This window comes from Sitophilus oryzae, unplaced genomic scaffold (assembly GCF_002938485.1).
Source record: "Sitophilus oryzae breed Bouriz unplaced genomic scaffold, Soryzae_2.0 scaffold_490_pilon_pilon, whole genome shotgun sequence".
Taxonomy (NCBI): Eukaryota; Metazoa; Arthropoda; class Insecta; order Coleoptera; family Curculionidae; genus Sitophilus; species Sitophilus oryzae.
Window position 1 is genome coordinate 208,167 of NW_022147074.1, and position 16,955 is coordinate 225,121.

General features: G+C 32.7%; 1 protein-coding gene across 2 annotated transcripts in view; it reads left to right on the forward strand.

Annotated features, from left to right (window-relative positions):
• Nucleotides 1–16,955, forward strand: part of LOC115886483 (bone morphogenetic protein receptor type-1B) — a 233,300-nt gene that overhangs the window by 97,104 nt on the left and 119,241 nt on the right. Inside the window, exon 1 of one of the 2 annotated variants that reach the window (XM_030905657.1) lies at nucleotides 6,079–6,256. The exons of the other annotated variant lie outside the window; for it this stretch is intronic. Within the exon in view, the coding sequence (XP_030761517.1) occupies nucleotides 6,235–6,256 (22 nt within the window). The 5' untranslated portion in view covers nucleotides 6,079–6,234. Of the gene's footprint in view, nucleotides 1–6,078; nucleotides 6,257–16,955 lie in introns of those variants that run through there. 2 annotated transcript variants of the gene reach the window in all.

Genomic DNA, 16,955 nt, shown 5'->3' on the forward strand with positions numbered 1-16,955 from the left:
GTGCATCTCTGACGTATTCAATTCTTATCGGCCACTTCCTGTTTCACCGGAAATGACTACAACTTTTGATTTATTACTTTATTGAATAGAAAATGACACTCTGAATATAATGACATATCATATGTCGACTTTTGGCACTTTAGCTTAAAACAAAATTGTATTTTAAATTTCAATCTAGAGTGTCGTGGCTATGTTAAAAACACTAATTTTTAATCAAGGGGCCTTGGAAAAATAGATTTGGTCGTCCAAGGTTTCAGTGTCTTGTCCTGGCCGGTTAAAAGATGTCCAAATCGTAGTTTTAATAATATCTCAATTTTTTCAAATGGAACTTTGAAATGGAATTTTTGAATGGTGGCTCGTTCGCATATTTCGAAAAAACATTTTTTTGCGAATAATTTGGTACCAGACACTTGGTATTTCGTGTCAAATTGTCGTTGTTGAATTAGAAACGTTGCAATTTCAAATAAACATATTCGAAAATGGCAAAAGTTGACATTTGATATGTCATTTTCTTCAGAGTGTCATTTTCTATCGAATAAAGAAACAAAATACCGAGGGTGTCATTTAAAAATCAAAAGTTTGAGTCATTTCCGGCAAAACAGGAAGTGACCGAAAACAATTGAATAGGTCAATCAATCATAATTTATGTCATATACCAAATCTCGATTTTTATCTGAAAAAATTAAAAAGTTATAGGGGTTAGAATAATGCTAAGTGTCATCAGGAGTGTAACCAAATAGCGATCGGTAGCGATGAAGAATACTGTCGCTTGCCGTTTAGTTTCTACCTAGACTTCTTCAGTAATTTCACTAAGTTGCTAATAGCATCTAGCCATCATACTTTATCTCGTTAGTACTCCTCCATCGCAATACCTTCTAACAAATATTTATTTTGTGTATAAACATGTTATACTACCATTTAAAAAAAATATTTTCGATAAAGTTGATCACTGTCAACATCATAAAATCTATTTCGTCGAAATTCCATCTCCTAATACTTTTTATGATAAGATATAAAAACAAAACCTGCGATAACTCGTGGAGGGCTTATATTCCGTCGTAAATTTTTTAAAGGGATTACTATATTGATTTTTCGTATTTATTAGATACCAGTATTATTGTAGAATCGATAAGGTTGATATCTGTATAATCGAGGAAATTAAAATGAAGTGACAGGCTGAGACGCAGAACGATGTCGTTAATAGACTATATTTTTACTGATAAAAATTCAGTTTGCAGACGAGTTTCAAAACAAATTGTGGAGATCACGAGAGGTTACAATATTTAAAATTGAACTAGAAATCATTTCCTGTCCTATTTCGAAAATAGCTTCTTTTAGACGTTTGATGAATTAGGATATAAGAATAGATTTCCTATCACTGAATAAATTAGATCATTATTAAGTTTTATATTATTTTTACTAGTTTTATATGAGGTGTCCTATATTGGAAATTATTTGGGTTTTGGAGATTATAAGATCAGTTAAGAGATAAATTGTGGTAAACGAGTTCAGTAAAGGCCGTTTAAAAACTGGGCACTTCCAAAGATTTGTACTATTAGTCTATATAACAGGTGTTACTGAAAATGATCAGTGTATTCATATCTCGGTAAAAGTGAAGGCTACTTCTGCTTTTGTTCATTTTGACTGACTGAACAATGCAATGCGAATCACACGGAAGAGGTAATGGGGGTAATTATTACCCCCCCCCCCGGAATGAATTTATAAATTAAAAAATAAAATTGTCACAAAAGAAATTAATAATTCTCATCAAAATACAGAATCCAGAACAATACAGTATTTTCTCCATATTCACAATATCTTTCAGCGCAATTTCAGTTAAACCTAGTACCTAGGTACTTTACTTAAATACTGCCACTATCTCTTCCAGACTCAGCCTCTAGATTTGCCACTGGAACAGTGAATAATTAAGTGTGAGAACTATAGAGGTGGGCAAAGATTGAACAAGTCGTTCATTTGAACGAGTATATTAAAAATGAATCGTGAGATTCGATTCACCGCTTAGAATACGGTTCGTTCAATTGAATCGTGGCCGGTACTGACCCATAACATTTGAACGAACGAGTCGTAAAAAAGAGTCTTAAGAATTGAGTCGGAACAATGCGACTCGTTCATTTTTACGGCTCGTTTGATCAAAGAAATCGTGAGAATTGATTCGTTGCTTACAATACGATTCGTTCAATTGAATCGTGGCTAGCACGCATTCATAAAATTAGAACGAACGAGTCGTAAGAAAGAGTCGTGATAATTGAATCGGATCAATGCGACTCGTTCGAGTTTACGGCTCGTTTGATCAAAGAATCGTGGCTAACACGGATCCATAAAATTTGAACGAACGAGTCATAAAAAAGAGTCGTAAGAATTGAATCGGATCACAATGCGAATCGTTTGTTGAGTCTTAAATAAATGAAAATATTTTCAGGGCTAGTAGATCTCGATAAAATAAGCATATTTTTTTACCGTTTTTTAAATAAGTTCAAAATAACAGAGTTTTTACTTTGAAAATTTCCAAAAAAAAACGAGTTTTTTGCTTAAATTTTAAGAACCACTGTATCTTTTCTGGGGTTTCTTTCTTGCAAATTTAATCTACTACCTATGTTGTCATATTATCAAGAAATTTAACTAAAAACTAAAAAAAATTCTAATTTTTTTTCCAAAAATTCTAAATATTAAAAAGAAAATTTTCTCGGAAAAAAAAAACTCATGATCGTGTTTCTAGGGTCAAATATACTATCCCTTAAAATATTTGCACTTTATTTAAGACTCTCCCCTGGTGAAAAGGTTAAAAAAATACAAAAAATATGTATACTGTGATAAGCAAAATGTGTTTGTAGTTTGTTCAAATGAACGAATCGGGAGAGCCGATTCATTATGATGATGATATGCATGATTCGATTCACTAAAAAGAATCGTATTACCTATCACCTACTCTCCACTGAAAACGTAAACAATCACCTATTATCATTATCAACAATCGGAGGCGTATTAGACACAGCGTCAAGACGTCTATTTCTATATTGGTATTCCACATTGCAACTATGTAATCAGATTAATTAATATTCTATTTCGCCCCTTCTTCTATGAGTTAACGAACGTTTTCCATCAATGAATGGTGTCTGCGCCAGCCCATTCGCGAATCAACGTCCATTGTCGGAATGTCAAGTTCAGAACGCAGTAATAAATAATAAAAACATATTGTTTATTTATATTCCGTTAACGCACCAACGAATCAGAAATTAGTTGCAGGAATTTTGACTATGTTTACACGAGTAAATGTTTATGAAGAATAGGTTTTTGCAGTGTATAAATTAGTGCTTGATGATATTTTTAAAGTACGGTTTATAGAATCGAATAATGATGTCAATTCTAGCATTAAAACTACAGTGTGTCACCGGCTTGTCTTTACAAGAGGAAAAACTTTTTTATTATTGACAATTTGAGAAAAATGCATTCTTAGAGTAGATCATTTGTATTCTTGTATATATCTTGTGTACACACTTAAGTAAAACTTAAGGTACTTAAATTTAAGGGTGCAAATATATCTTCAGACATCTTCATAAGAAGTCCGGGTGGCCTATTGTCTAATGATGATAAAGCCGGCCTTGAGTCTCAAGCGTTTCTTAAAGTGCTTTTTTGCATGTCTATTTAGGTTCAAGAAATTGCCAATTTAAATAACGGAATACTTTCGTACTTAGGTCATCCTCAAACCCTCATGGAAATATCTGAGACTTCCCAGATATCAAAAGTTATTATCAAAAACCGAAATATTTCCTTTACGTTGCATTTCAATTGTCAACGCCCTCAGTATATTTACTTTCTTCTTTTTCTAGTAAAGAAAACCATACTTGTCTTGTTTCTTGTTGATTGGCGTAGAGAGAGAGAGAATGCTCTTCATACCAGTTTTAAATTCTTCTAAAGCAAGCCACTCACTAGGGAACATATTGGTGAATGGATTTGTCATCAACAAGCTTCCTGGTGTATATTGGCTGGTCAACATGTTGCTATGCATGTTGACAAGCCTGTTAGATGCATGCTTTCTATTTATTCCTATATTTATTTGGCCTGCTTAAGGACCTACTGTATTCCATAATATTCTATAGTACCAGGATGCTTTAGATTTCTTTATAGAGCAGTACAGTATGATCTGCGTAAGCTATTGTATACGGGGTGCGCCTCAAAAGTGGTTCACCCCTATAACTTTTTTATTTTTTTTTTCAGATAAAAAAAGAGATTTCGTATGTTAGTATATGACATAAATTAGGATTGATTGACGTATTCAATTGTTATCGTTCAATAACGACAATTTGACTCGAAATACCAAGTGTGTGGTATCAAATTATTCGTAAAAAATGCTTTTTCCAAATATGCTAATGAGCCACCCTCGTTCCATTTGAAAAAATTCAGATATTATTAAAAATACGATTTGGGCATCTTTTATATAACCGGCCAGGATAAGACACTAAAAACATTAGACACTCAAATCTATTTTTCCAAAGCTCCTTGATCAAAAACTAGTGTTTTTAACACAGCCATGGCAATCTAGATTCAAATTTAAAAAGGCTTTGGTTTAATGGGTTTTGACCTTTTGACTATTCTTTAAAACCACCAGGAACTGATTATCATTATCTTCTCCTGCATAGTTACTAACCTACCGCGTTTCATTATCATATCTTGCGCAAGGTAATGAAAAATACTTTAAAAACTCTTATTTTTTAAGGCTAAAGTATAATCACTGTTATATGTATATGGGGAAATTAAAACAACTTTCGTTGCACGTCATCTATGACACCATGCGTCGTCTTATGGAGTTTGCTGGTGGTCGTATTATGATGTGCAACCAAAGTTATTTTAATTTCCCATATGTATAACAAACAAGGTATTTGAAAATTTTCTTTATAGTCTAAGATCCGGCTGCAGGAATATTACGCTCATCATATTTTTAATCAAAACCTAATTTTTATTAGGGTTCCGTATCCTTAGGGTAAAAACGGGAACCCTATTACTAAGAATTCGCTGTCCGTCCGTCCGTCCATCCGTCTGTCTCAAAGGTCTATCCAAAAAAACCCTTTATGGTTCGCCACTACACTGCAAGAAAAATCTACAAAATAAAATAGTTATTTTTTGTAAACACTTCTGCGTTAAACCTAAACGGACGCTGCTTGTCAGAAGTTGTGTTTACAGTTATAAAAATTTGCCTAACAAAGAAAAAAATGCTTAACGTTTCGGAAAGTTTTCTCTTTCCGTCGTCGGAAGCAAAAAAATACAAAGAATAAGAAAAAAACTATTTAAAATATATAAATTGAACTATTCGAGAACACTTTACTTTTTAAAACAGATATGTCTACAAGAAACCGTTGACGTTCTGTTAAAATGACATTATATTAAGTTAAACTTCAAAATTAACAATTACTACCTGATAACAATTACTTAATAAGGTAAAACCAAAAAGCCCAAACTTTCTATATGATTATTTTTAAATTTTACGTATGTTATGTTTATTTATGTTATGTTCTTTAAAATCAAAGAAGCGATTGCTATACATTACTAACATCTACAGATGCATGAGCAATACATTTATTTTTATTAGATTGAATTAAAAAAGCCTCTTTTATTTTTCTTTTAGAGGCTATCGCTTCTCTCATTATAATTTTGGCGTTATTAAAATTTATTCTGTGCCCTGTGTCCCATGAATGCTGACAAATCTTAGATTTGTGAAAATCTCCCTTTCTTAAATAATCTTTATGTTCTTTAATTCTAACATTTAAGGGTCTAAATGTTTCACCAATGTAAAATTTATCGCATTCACAGGGTATTTGGTATATTACATTTTTTGTTTGTTGTTCTGTATTCATTGGTTTAGTATGTGATAAAATGGATCTAAGGGTAATTTATTTGTAAAAAAACGGTTTAAAATCTAGTGATATTAATTTTCTTAATGAATTCAACAGATCACATTTAATTATTCCCAACAAAATTCGCGGAATAAACCTAGTCAGTGCTGCAGAACGAACGGCGGCCACACATTGTTCACTATCTCATTAGTTTGGTGAATGATCTCATGCGAGAGTGTGTTACAAAGAATTTCGTGCTGTTTAGTAATTAACATTTTTACATTTTAATTAATATGTCGAGGGAAATTTCGATCAATGACGTGTAAGTAGCGCGTGTTTCGTTTAGTTTGGATTGGAAAACCAGGGTGTTTCGGAGGATGTAAAAATGGTAGTTCCGGTTCTAGAAGGTATTTCTTAAAACTATTAGGTTATATGTAGTACGGTGATAAACATACTGCTCTTTTGTTTTTGTGATAATTACTTTAAAATATTCGAATTACCAATTTAGTTATTAATATTGTGAAACTGTGACCGTTACTAATGGTACACCATAACCAAAAGCTTGAAGATTCACAGTATAGCTGTTACTAGTACTACTGCGCATGCTTGTGAAACGTAACCTTGAGTTGTCGTAAAAAATATGTTATTATGTTCATCAAAAATGAATGAACCAAAACTAATACCCTATTTAGGCTTTGGTTTATTGGGTTTTGACCTTTTGACTATTCTTTAAAACCACAGGAACTGATTATCATTATCTTCTTCTGCATAGTTACTAACCTACCGCGTTTCATTATCATATCTTGCGCAAGGTAATGAAAAATACTTTAAAAACTCTTATTTTTTAGTAGCATGTTACCTAATTTGTAAGTATATTTATGAATAGGAGAATACCCTTTTAACAGGGCTTTTATCGCTACCAAAAAGTTATGTTTAATTAATAATGTTTAACTATGTTTAATTAATAATAATAATAACTGATTCTGGAGACGACATTACGCTCCAAAAATATTTTTATCATTTATATGTCAATTTAAAGCTATTTTTATTGTATGCATGAAATAAGGGTGCCTATCATTAAGTTGCTGCAAATAGGGGTTGCCACAGTTCAAAGTTTTTCCAAAGAGCCCGGCAACAGTGCGTTTGGGGCATCTGTAGCTCCTATAGTAAAAAACTTAGGAATTTTGTACGCCAACCTAGAGTATACCGGGTGCGTCTCAAAAGTGACTCACCCCTATAACTTTTTTATTTTTTCAGATAAAAAAACTATATTTGGTATATAATAAAACTGAAATATGATTAAAAATACGATTTGGGCATCTTTTAATCGGCTAGGACAAGACACTAAAAACATTAGACGATCAAATCTATTTTTCCAAGGCTCCTTGATTAAAAAATAGTGTTTTTAACACAGCCATGGCACTCTAGATTGAAATTTAAAATAGAATTTGTTTTTGAGTGACTATGTCAAAAATTGACATATGATATGTCATTAGATTCAGAGTACGTACTTCTTTCTATCGAATAAAGTAAAAAAATACCGAGGGTGCCATTTAAAAATCAAAAGTTGTAGTAATTTCCGGTGAAACCGGAAGTGGCCGAAAACAATTGAATACGGCAATCAATCCCAATTTATATCGTATACTAACATATCAAATCTCTTTGTTTTATCTGAAAAAATAGAAAAGTTATAGGGCTGAGCCACTTTTGAGACGCACCCTGTATATTAGGATGTATTTCAGGAAAATATTTCAACTTCAACAGGGTGGCTCAAAAAAGTGTGAGTGGATCGGGATAATTTTTTAACATATCTTATAAAAACGCGAATATTTTCGAAACCGTTAAAAATTTTGAAATACTTTAAAATCGAAAAATGTTTATTTTTTATTCGCCATCTAACAAAGAAATAATATACAGGGAATATACTTAAAATCTTTGGTGCCCCCTAACAATTGATCCATAAACTTTTAACTCACCATAATTTTTAAGAATAGATATTTTGATTCTTTTCAGTCGAACATTTCTATATATGAATATAACGAAAATACAGTAAATAATACATTTTTACACCACACGGAGCAAGGTAAAGTAATCTCTACGGTCAGATTTCTCTCTAAGGAAAACAAAATCCCTTGGAACCTTTTTTACCTGTCCCTTTATACGAGAGAGTGAATACATGAATACGAATATATTCTGGTCTTTAGTCTGCGTACTAGAAAGGGTCTTTAGAAAAAACCCTGAACACCTGTTCTAGTAAAAGTTTCGAAGAAAGAAGAGAATTCTTATAGCAATCGAATATTGTTAAGGAAAGAACGTTGTGTTATTACCAGTGCAATATATGGAGATGTACGTTGCGTGCGTATCATCAATGTTTAATCTTTTTGGCGCCAGAGAGAATTTTATAAGAAAATTGTTGGCGATTAAACGCTTAACGATGTAGAAATCGTAAATTATATTGTCGCGTAATTTGTAGTTTTGTAGTAGGATGGAGAGAGGTATAGAAGAAGGAATGTGGGTTTCTTTACCTATGTAAAGAAATAAACCCTTTTACAAAATCATTAACATTTTTCACTTACAATCTTAGTTTTTATAAACGAGTTAAAATTAAAAAAATAGACTTTTAATTGTCTATTTTTAATACAATCTTTCTTTTTATTCTTTAATAACTGTTTTTACTTTACTTTAAGTATCATAATTATACTTTACCTATCTAATATATAATATTCTCCTGTCACAGTTTTTGTTACCTTACTTCTCCGAAACGGCTTGACCGATTTTGCTGAAATTCTATTATTCCTATTTTTATTTTTTTTATGATTTGGCATCAACAAATACATACAACCCTAAATTTTCACCCCTCTACCATCAAGCCCTATTTTTTAATAGTTTTTTTTTAATTTTTTTGTTACCTTACTTCTCCGAAACGGCTTGACCGATTTTGATGAAATTCTATTATGCAAATTGAAGCACAAATCCATGGTATTTTTTATGATTTAGCATCAAACATACATACAACCCTAAATTTTCACCCTTCTACCATCAACCCCTATTTTTTAATAGCTTTTTTTTAATTTTGTTACCTTATTCCTCCGAAACGGCTTAACCGATTTTGATGAAATTCTATATGTATATTCAGTAGGTCTGAGATTAGGTTGCAGTACCCTAAGTGATAAGGGTGGTCCACCCCAATTTTTGTTTATTTTTTGGACAATTTTTGGACAACATTTTTTTATTTTAATTTTTGTATGATGTGGAATTAAAAAACACATACAACCTTAAATTTTTCACCCTTCTACCATCAACCCATATTTTTAATAGCGATATTAGTAATTCAATAACTTTAATTTAACAACAAATTGTTTTTAAAAATTGTTAGAATACGTTAAATTAAAAATGTGAGTATGGGAACCAAACTTTTTTACTGGTGAATGCTTTGTTTAGAATAAAGCATACAATAATGTTATGAAGCTCAATAATTTTAAGATTTAGATTCGTTCACATGAAACGTTGTATTAAGTTAAAATAAATAAAAACAATGGAAGTAAAAAATTCTTTTAACTTTCAATTCTTATTGTCAATCAAACAAAATTGAAGCAAGCACTTAACAATCCTATGAAATTTTACATGCAAGTATCCTTATCTACTTTATTATAGTATTTTTTACTATGCAGCTTCTAAAAAAAGTTCTAAAACCGAGTTTTAAATAAAACTTTGAAACCCCATTATTTCTTATTTTACGACTCCCTCATAAATTTCTCCACAACGTGTTAAAGACTTTTCTACCATAAAATACCCAGCACTTTTATTGCAAATTGAAGCACAAAGCCATGGTGTTTATCGCCATTTTAAGGGGGAATTAAACAGGCAAAAATTGGATATAGAATCTAAAAAAAGGAAGGATAACGGCAAAACGAAGATGATGAGCGAAGGAAAGATAAACGCCACACGTGACTCGATAAAGACCGTTTAATTATTTTTATCTGAGATCTGTCGGAATAAACACGTAAAACATTATTATGGTAATACGTTATTAAAGCTGAAAATATCCTGTTTTTATTATCGGGAATTCGTTTAATATCAGCAAATTGTTCCAGGAGTGGTTAAGATTATTTTAAAATATCAAGATTTCAAAAATCTTGATGGAAAAAGAACAGCATTAATCTTAAACGATTATTTTGGTTGCATTCTCACTTACGAGATATAGGCGCTTACTGAGAATGGATTTTGATGAAATCCCATCAAATGATCATACCCAAAAGTATAGTTTTTTTAATATTTTTCGGAAAATTGTGAAAATCTTTTTCTAGCCCCGATGACACGGTAACGATGATGTAAAAACTTCAAAATATATCTTTGATTGTTGTTTTATTAGTTTGATAAACTATTATATCAATCACATGTTTGAACACGTAAAAAATATTTCTAAAGTGCGACTCAAAAAAGAAGTAAAACGACTTCTAAATTTTTAATTATTATTTATTAATTAATTATATTGTTTTTTCCATAGCAATTGTTAAAATTGCCTTATATCTATCAGAAATAGTAGATAAAACAGTACTTTTACCGCAAGGGTAGATTAAATGATACTTTAACAGCGAGGATAGGTTAAAAACCTTATTTCATCTCGTACGTTTTTTAATTGCTACCATTTTTGAAAATGTTTGTATTCCTTTTCATAAGTTATTCCGGATTTAAATGGAAGTAGTTTGGATATGGCGTTTGTCCCCTCAGCCTGAATATCTGTTAGTAATTTAATTATTTCGTTTTGAACCATTTCTGGCTCCAATTCAATCAGCAATCGACACGAAAGAGAATTAAAAAATATTGACTCAAAACTGACAACTAAAGGGACAACTTATTTATTTGTCAAATTACATAGAAACCAACGCCAACTCAGCACAATATTTTTTCTACTCGTAATAAATTCCTCGAAAAAATAATTTCTGAATATTTTTTAAACGTAACTCGCTATGGAAAAAAATATTGTTTTATACACGACGATAAAACTGCATTATCGTCTCCCGATTTTTTTGTTAATAACTTTCACAATGCTTGTATTTCATATCCATAATGTTTGTTTTTAGGGCTTTTGTTTGAGACTACTGATGCCCTACTACATAAATATGCATTCTTCATAATTATGAAGACTGCACGCGGCGTTAAATTATAGTTTATTCTATTACTAATATATAATATAAAATTGGTATAATAGAACATAAACATTTATTACTAAGATATTAATTAGGTACTTCTATATTTATATTAATATCATTGCTAATGACCTATCTTACATACGTCTGGGTACCCAAGCTCATAGTATCATCATCATCATTTTGAGCTTATTCAACCATTTCCAATTACGGTGTAACCTCCTTTACATACTCTTTGTAATTGGGGGCCCATTGTTGTCTCTTGTTGGCTATGGCTATGCGAGCCCAAGTTATCCTTTCTAATTTCCTAATATCATGGTCCCATTTCAGGTTCGGTCTTCCTGTAGGTCCCTTAATTCTTCGTGGATACCATGCTGTAATTTTTGTGCCTATTGTCATTTGAGGATTTGACTCTGTGGATGACATCTATAACCTGGGTATTTTGTCGTATCCATTCTATTCTTTTACGGTCTCTTTTGGTTACTCCCAGCATATTTCGTTCCATTGAACGTTGTGCGACCAGTAGTTTCCTTATGATGTCCATTTTGACTGTCCAGGTTTCGCATGCATAGGTCATGATTGGGAGTACACATTGGTCGAATGTTTCCTTCTTTAGATAGAGTGGCATTCTAGATTTGAATACTATTAGAGTTTCTTCCATAAGTACTCCATGCTAACTTATTGCTGGCTCATAGTATATATGCTAGCTCATTGTATATAATTATAATATTTATTTTTTAGACGAACTGTATTATTAGCAATGAATCAATTCTCACGATTCTTTGAACGAACGAGCCGTAGAAACGAACGAGTCGCATTGTGATCCGATTCAATTCTTACGACTCTTTTTTACGACTTGCTCGTTCAAATTTTATGGACCCGTGCTGGTCACGATTCAATTGAACAAACCGTAATCGAATCTCACAATTCATTTTTAATACTCGTTTCATCTTTATAACCTTCGCGGCTATATAGGGGCTATATTGCCCCAGTGCCGGACACCTAAGCTCTTTCCATTCTATTTTTTTTGAAAAACACTTCTATTACAAAAATTTAGACTGCCATTGATGGAAGAAAACCTAATTAATATATGGTAGTAAATTTAAACCGATATGAATTCATATAGACAGTGAAATTATAAATTTACGGCAGTATTGCTAATCACTTTGTAAAAAAAACTATTCCCAGTACCGGACAATATATATTTTGAATATTAAACCAGATAAATAAATTTACAAAGCTTTTATTAGAACAGATAAACGGACAGATTACAAGAAATAATACTACTCTTACGAATTCATACGTCTTAATAAGTTATTGTATGCAATGGTCACAAACAAAGTAAAGGATATTATCATTATCAGCACACTCTACATGAGCCCACCCATCACATCTTGAACATTGGACCCAGTCCTCCTCAAAAGTTTCACCGCAAATGATGCACTCGGTTTTGTTAGAAGCCTTTTCGTCTGTTTTCTTTTCTTCAGCTTCGTCTATTAGCTTTCGTTTAACAGACAGAAACTTTTCAGAATAGGTATTGATTTTGTGTTTTTAATTATTTCTTCGACTCTGTTTTGTTATACTTTGTTGCTTTGCTTTCTCCTGTTTTTTTAACTCAATCTGCTGTTTTACTTCTGCTTTGTCTTCAAGCATTTTTTTATATGGCGTAGAAGTTAATATTTCGCTTTTTTCTCCTTTCCTTTTCCTTAAAATTATTTTTCTCTGTAGATCATCAGTAACTGGAGAAATCAGACTGATGGCATTTTGGAAGGCTGTTGATGTGGAGGGAATTGCCTCATAGTCGACTGACTGAAAGAAGTTCATTGTTTTGTCGGTAAATGTGGAGATTTCTACTTTTTTCCTACTTTTTTCATTGTTAACTTCAGGTATGGCGGGAATCAACCCATCAATGATTGAAGATGAAATATTTGTATCTTTATTAGGAGATCGGGGCGTCAAACTTACGGTAAAACCAACAGAAGAAGAAGTTAGAAGTTCCGTTGATTTACTTGTAGAAACGGAAGGAACTATTTTGTCAAATGAAGACTGGTTTAGAGATCCGAAGTTTAAGCCAGTAGAAGGGGTTAGTGAATGATTTTTAGGTTCATGGTTCTCTTGGTTGTCGGCTTCTAATATTTTCGTAGTGTTTGAAGCAGGAAGAAAATCTAGTTCTGTAAAGATATTTTTGTTTAAGGGATATATCCCTGTACATTGAAATGCAGATTGTGCCAATTCCATTCTACAAATTTTTGAAAATGCAATTCCAACTAAACCACTGATTTCTTGGACAGTTATTTTTAAGCCTAGTCTTCCGTATTTGCTCATCCAGACCTCACATGCTGCATTAAATGCACCTTTAAACGGTTTCATAATAGCTCTGTCCAAAGACTGCATTTTGTGTGTCGTGTGAGGGGGGAAAATTAGGATGTGAACGTGGTGTTCTTTTGCATATTTTTATATGCAACTTGCAGATCTTTATGTGTGCTATGGCCGTCCAATATTAAAAGAATTGGGTTTTCCTCAGTCGGATTAACTCGATCCACGAATGCATTTAACAATTTTAAAAATCCTTGGGCGGTTATCCATCCAGTTGGATGAGCGACAAAAATGCTTCCAACCGGTGCATCTTTCGTAAGTTTAACATCCATTCTTTCCCTTGGAAAAACAAATAAAGGTGGTATAAATTGGTCTCCTGCAGCATTTATACAAAGCATTACAGTTATATTTTTCCCTCTTTCACCAGATGTTAGTTTGCTGACCTGTTTTTTTCCCTTTAATAACAAAACTTTTAGTGCGTTAGAATGTACCACAGACACGCCGGTTTCATCGCAGTTAAAAATCCTACTTGGGGAAAACGAATATTTCTCCATCAGGTTCTCCAGCTTCTCAAAAAAGGCCTCCACTTGTTGCTTGTTAAATCCTTGCGCTCTCTGAAGGCTAGTTGATTGAGCAGAACGCAACGAAAATTCTGGATGCCGGTTTATAAACCCATGATAAAATTTATTTCCTGCTGTCTTTTTTGTTTTACTAAATTGATGCTGTAATTTGAAATGCTCAGCGAGATCATATGCTAACGTTAAAAATTTCTTTTTGTTGACTGGTAAAAAACGATTATCCAAATCCTTAAGGTGTCCCACTAGTTCATTTTCTAAGTCAACATAAAATGTATTTTCAAATCTTCCTAACGTAGGTGTCATGTTAACGGCATTTCCTTTTCGGAGAGTCGTGACCCTGTCTCCTAAAGAACTTTTAGGAACAGAGAAGTGGAACGCTGCCTCCCTAATGCTATATTTCCCTGACAGTACATGGTCCACAGCCTTTTTCATGCTCGTTTCATCCCACTTTCCCTTTTGTTTATTTGGCATGATTAATATGCCTGAAACAACAAATAATAGTAATATTGACGGCTATAATCTGCCTATCACGATCAATTATTTTTTGTCCGGTACTGGGCAATGTACGGGTGTCCGATACTGGGGAAATGTCAGCGAAAAATAAAATACGCATTGAACATAACCTAGAAATAATTTCGTCCGTTTGCGCATGTGGTTATAGTCTCCAATAATGTAAGTTGTTATATAAGTTATTAGTGAACTATTAAACTTACCTTTACGTATTATAAAAGGGGCCTAAAGTTTAGTGGAATCACTTGAAAACACCCACGTAAACACTTAATCACAAATATCTCCACAACGACATGAACTAAATGGAAATGGCGCGAAATGTGTAACGTACATATAGCGTTTTAACTGATTTTAATAGGGAGTTACAGCCAATTCATATAGAAACCAGAAAATCAAAAGTGTCCGGTACTGGGAACTGTCCGGCGCTGGGGCAATCTCCCCTAGGGTCGATTTGTAAATAGCTGATAATAATGTACTCTATCTTTAACATTTAAAAATACATCTTCCGAAGAATGAATTTTGAGCGGTCCCGGTATCGGAACCACCCGAACCACTTTTTATCGGGTTCCGTTGGGCGTCCGACGACCACCGGGCACCGGGTCCGATACCCGAACGACGTTCTTATCTGCGGACCCGTGGCGCGGTCTTGTTCGACATGGGCCTATTTAATTCGGGGGACACCGTCGGCGAGATAGCCGAAACAACAAAAACACCACGTGGAATGTTTCGGATTAGCCAAATGGGGAATTAGATATTTAAATTCTACGAAATTCGATACTTTTATCGAGTTTATCTTGTAATAGTTGTTAGTATTGTTACGGATTTAATGGATCTTTATAAACAACAACCTAATTTATTATAGAGTAGGTTCATATACACGTGAACAGCGAATTGCGAGTATCGCAAAATAAACCTGTCTTTTATTTACATAGTTCATATAGTGGCGAAATTCGCAATAAATTCTAGGGATCCTTGTGTTTTTAAACACATATTGGAAATGTCACTTGAATGAAGAATTTTATTTATAGCTTTATTTTTTTTAATTGATGAGGCTACTTATTTTTGGCGTAGAAGACGATCTATTGCTGAATATTTATAATAAAAAAAAATAACAAAAATAAAATACACAGAACAATTATTGGAACATGGAAAACAGCAAGGAGTATATCACAGTTTATGGCAATAAATGAGAATTAACCATGGAAAAAAAAATTACAAACTACCATAGAATGTCTATAAAGGATTTTGATTCTCGATGGTTTTGAAAATTTTTCAATAATATTACCAGTTTGCAGTCAAAACATTGAATTAACAAAAACGAAATTAGATTGTAAAAAAATTAACTATCTAATAATGATTATGTACAATTATTCATACCTTTTCAGTTTATTCCATCTTAACCAATGTTTATATTATTATAATCATAACAAGAAATATAAATAATAAATATATGACAAGAGTAAAAAAGTAAAAACTCAAAATTCGCAGCAAATAGTCGCAAAATATTAAAACAAATTTTGGCGCCTCCGTATTTTTTTGAAATAGACCAATAACAACAATATTCACAATTCACGTGTATATGAACCTACCTTTATTATACTAGGTTCTAAAACTACAGTACACTATTTAATTATATCACAAAAAAGGGCGATTTCTAACTATAGACTTCCGACCACTGTGTACCTAACCGTGATAGTGTCCGACCGAAATTTCGGTTTCGGTCTAATTCCTAATCACTAATCCATTTCCTTCGAATTTGCCATTTACTTATTTAAACTGACCTTTTCCGTCTTGACCTCTTCTTATTACCCATGGATCTTTGTCCTGGATAGTTCCGGAAGTAACCATTATTTTATTCTAGGTTCAAGGAATTTATAGCGTCATCTCTCGTTCCTCTTCAATCATCAACTATAGTTTTAAAAATACTTAATGGCGTCTTTTCCGAGGAGGTAGCCACACACATCGAGTTTTTCCTCAAGGCAGAACTATGCAGTCGAGGTCTTGAGGATTTTGTACAAATGCGGGTGACCTACAACCCACTGGAATTAGTTGTACGTCAGTTCGTAACTCGCGTATACAATAAAGGCGGCTACCTATGATGGCGCTTTGGTGATAATTGGTTGGCGTCAATTGTATACGTCATCAGCTGATGCTCCAGACTTCAGAGAGTCTTTGAGTTTTTTATTTGAATTTCTTTAGGATCTTCTCAGTTTATTAATTTTATTAATGACAGCATCTTTTGTAGTAATCGGCTCAATCTCTCTACAGTTTTTCCGGTCGATCTTAACAAGTGTTGAATTTAAACAATTTTTTGCTAAAAATTCACGTCACTGGAACAAATTTCTTTCTCGACAACAGCTTTATGAAGATCGTGCTGGAACAACTGTGTCAAGACATCAGGATTATAGAGAACTAGAAGATGGTACAATAGCTAGCAACAATAAAAAAGTCTTATATAATCCGTCAACATATAATGAATTAATCAAATACAAAGATAGAAACTAACAACACAAGAACTACTAAGACTTTTATCTCCAGACTAGTCTATTTAG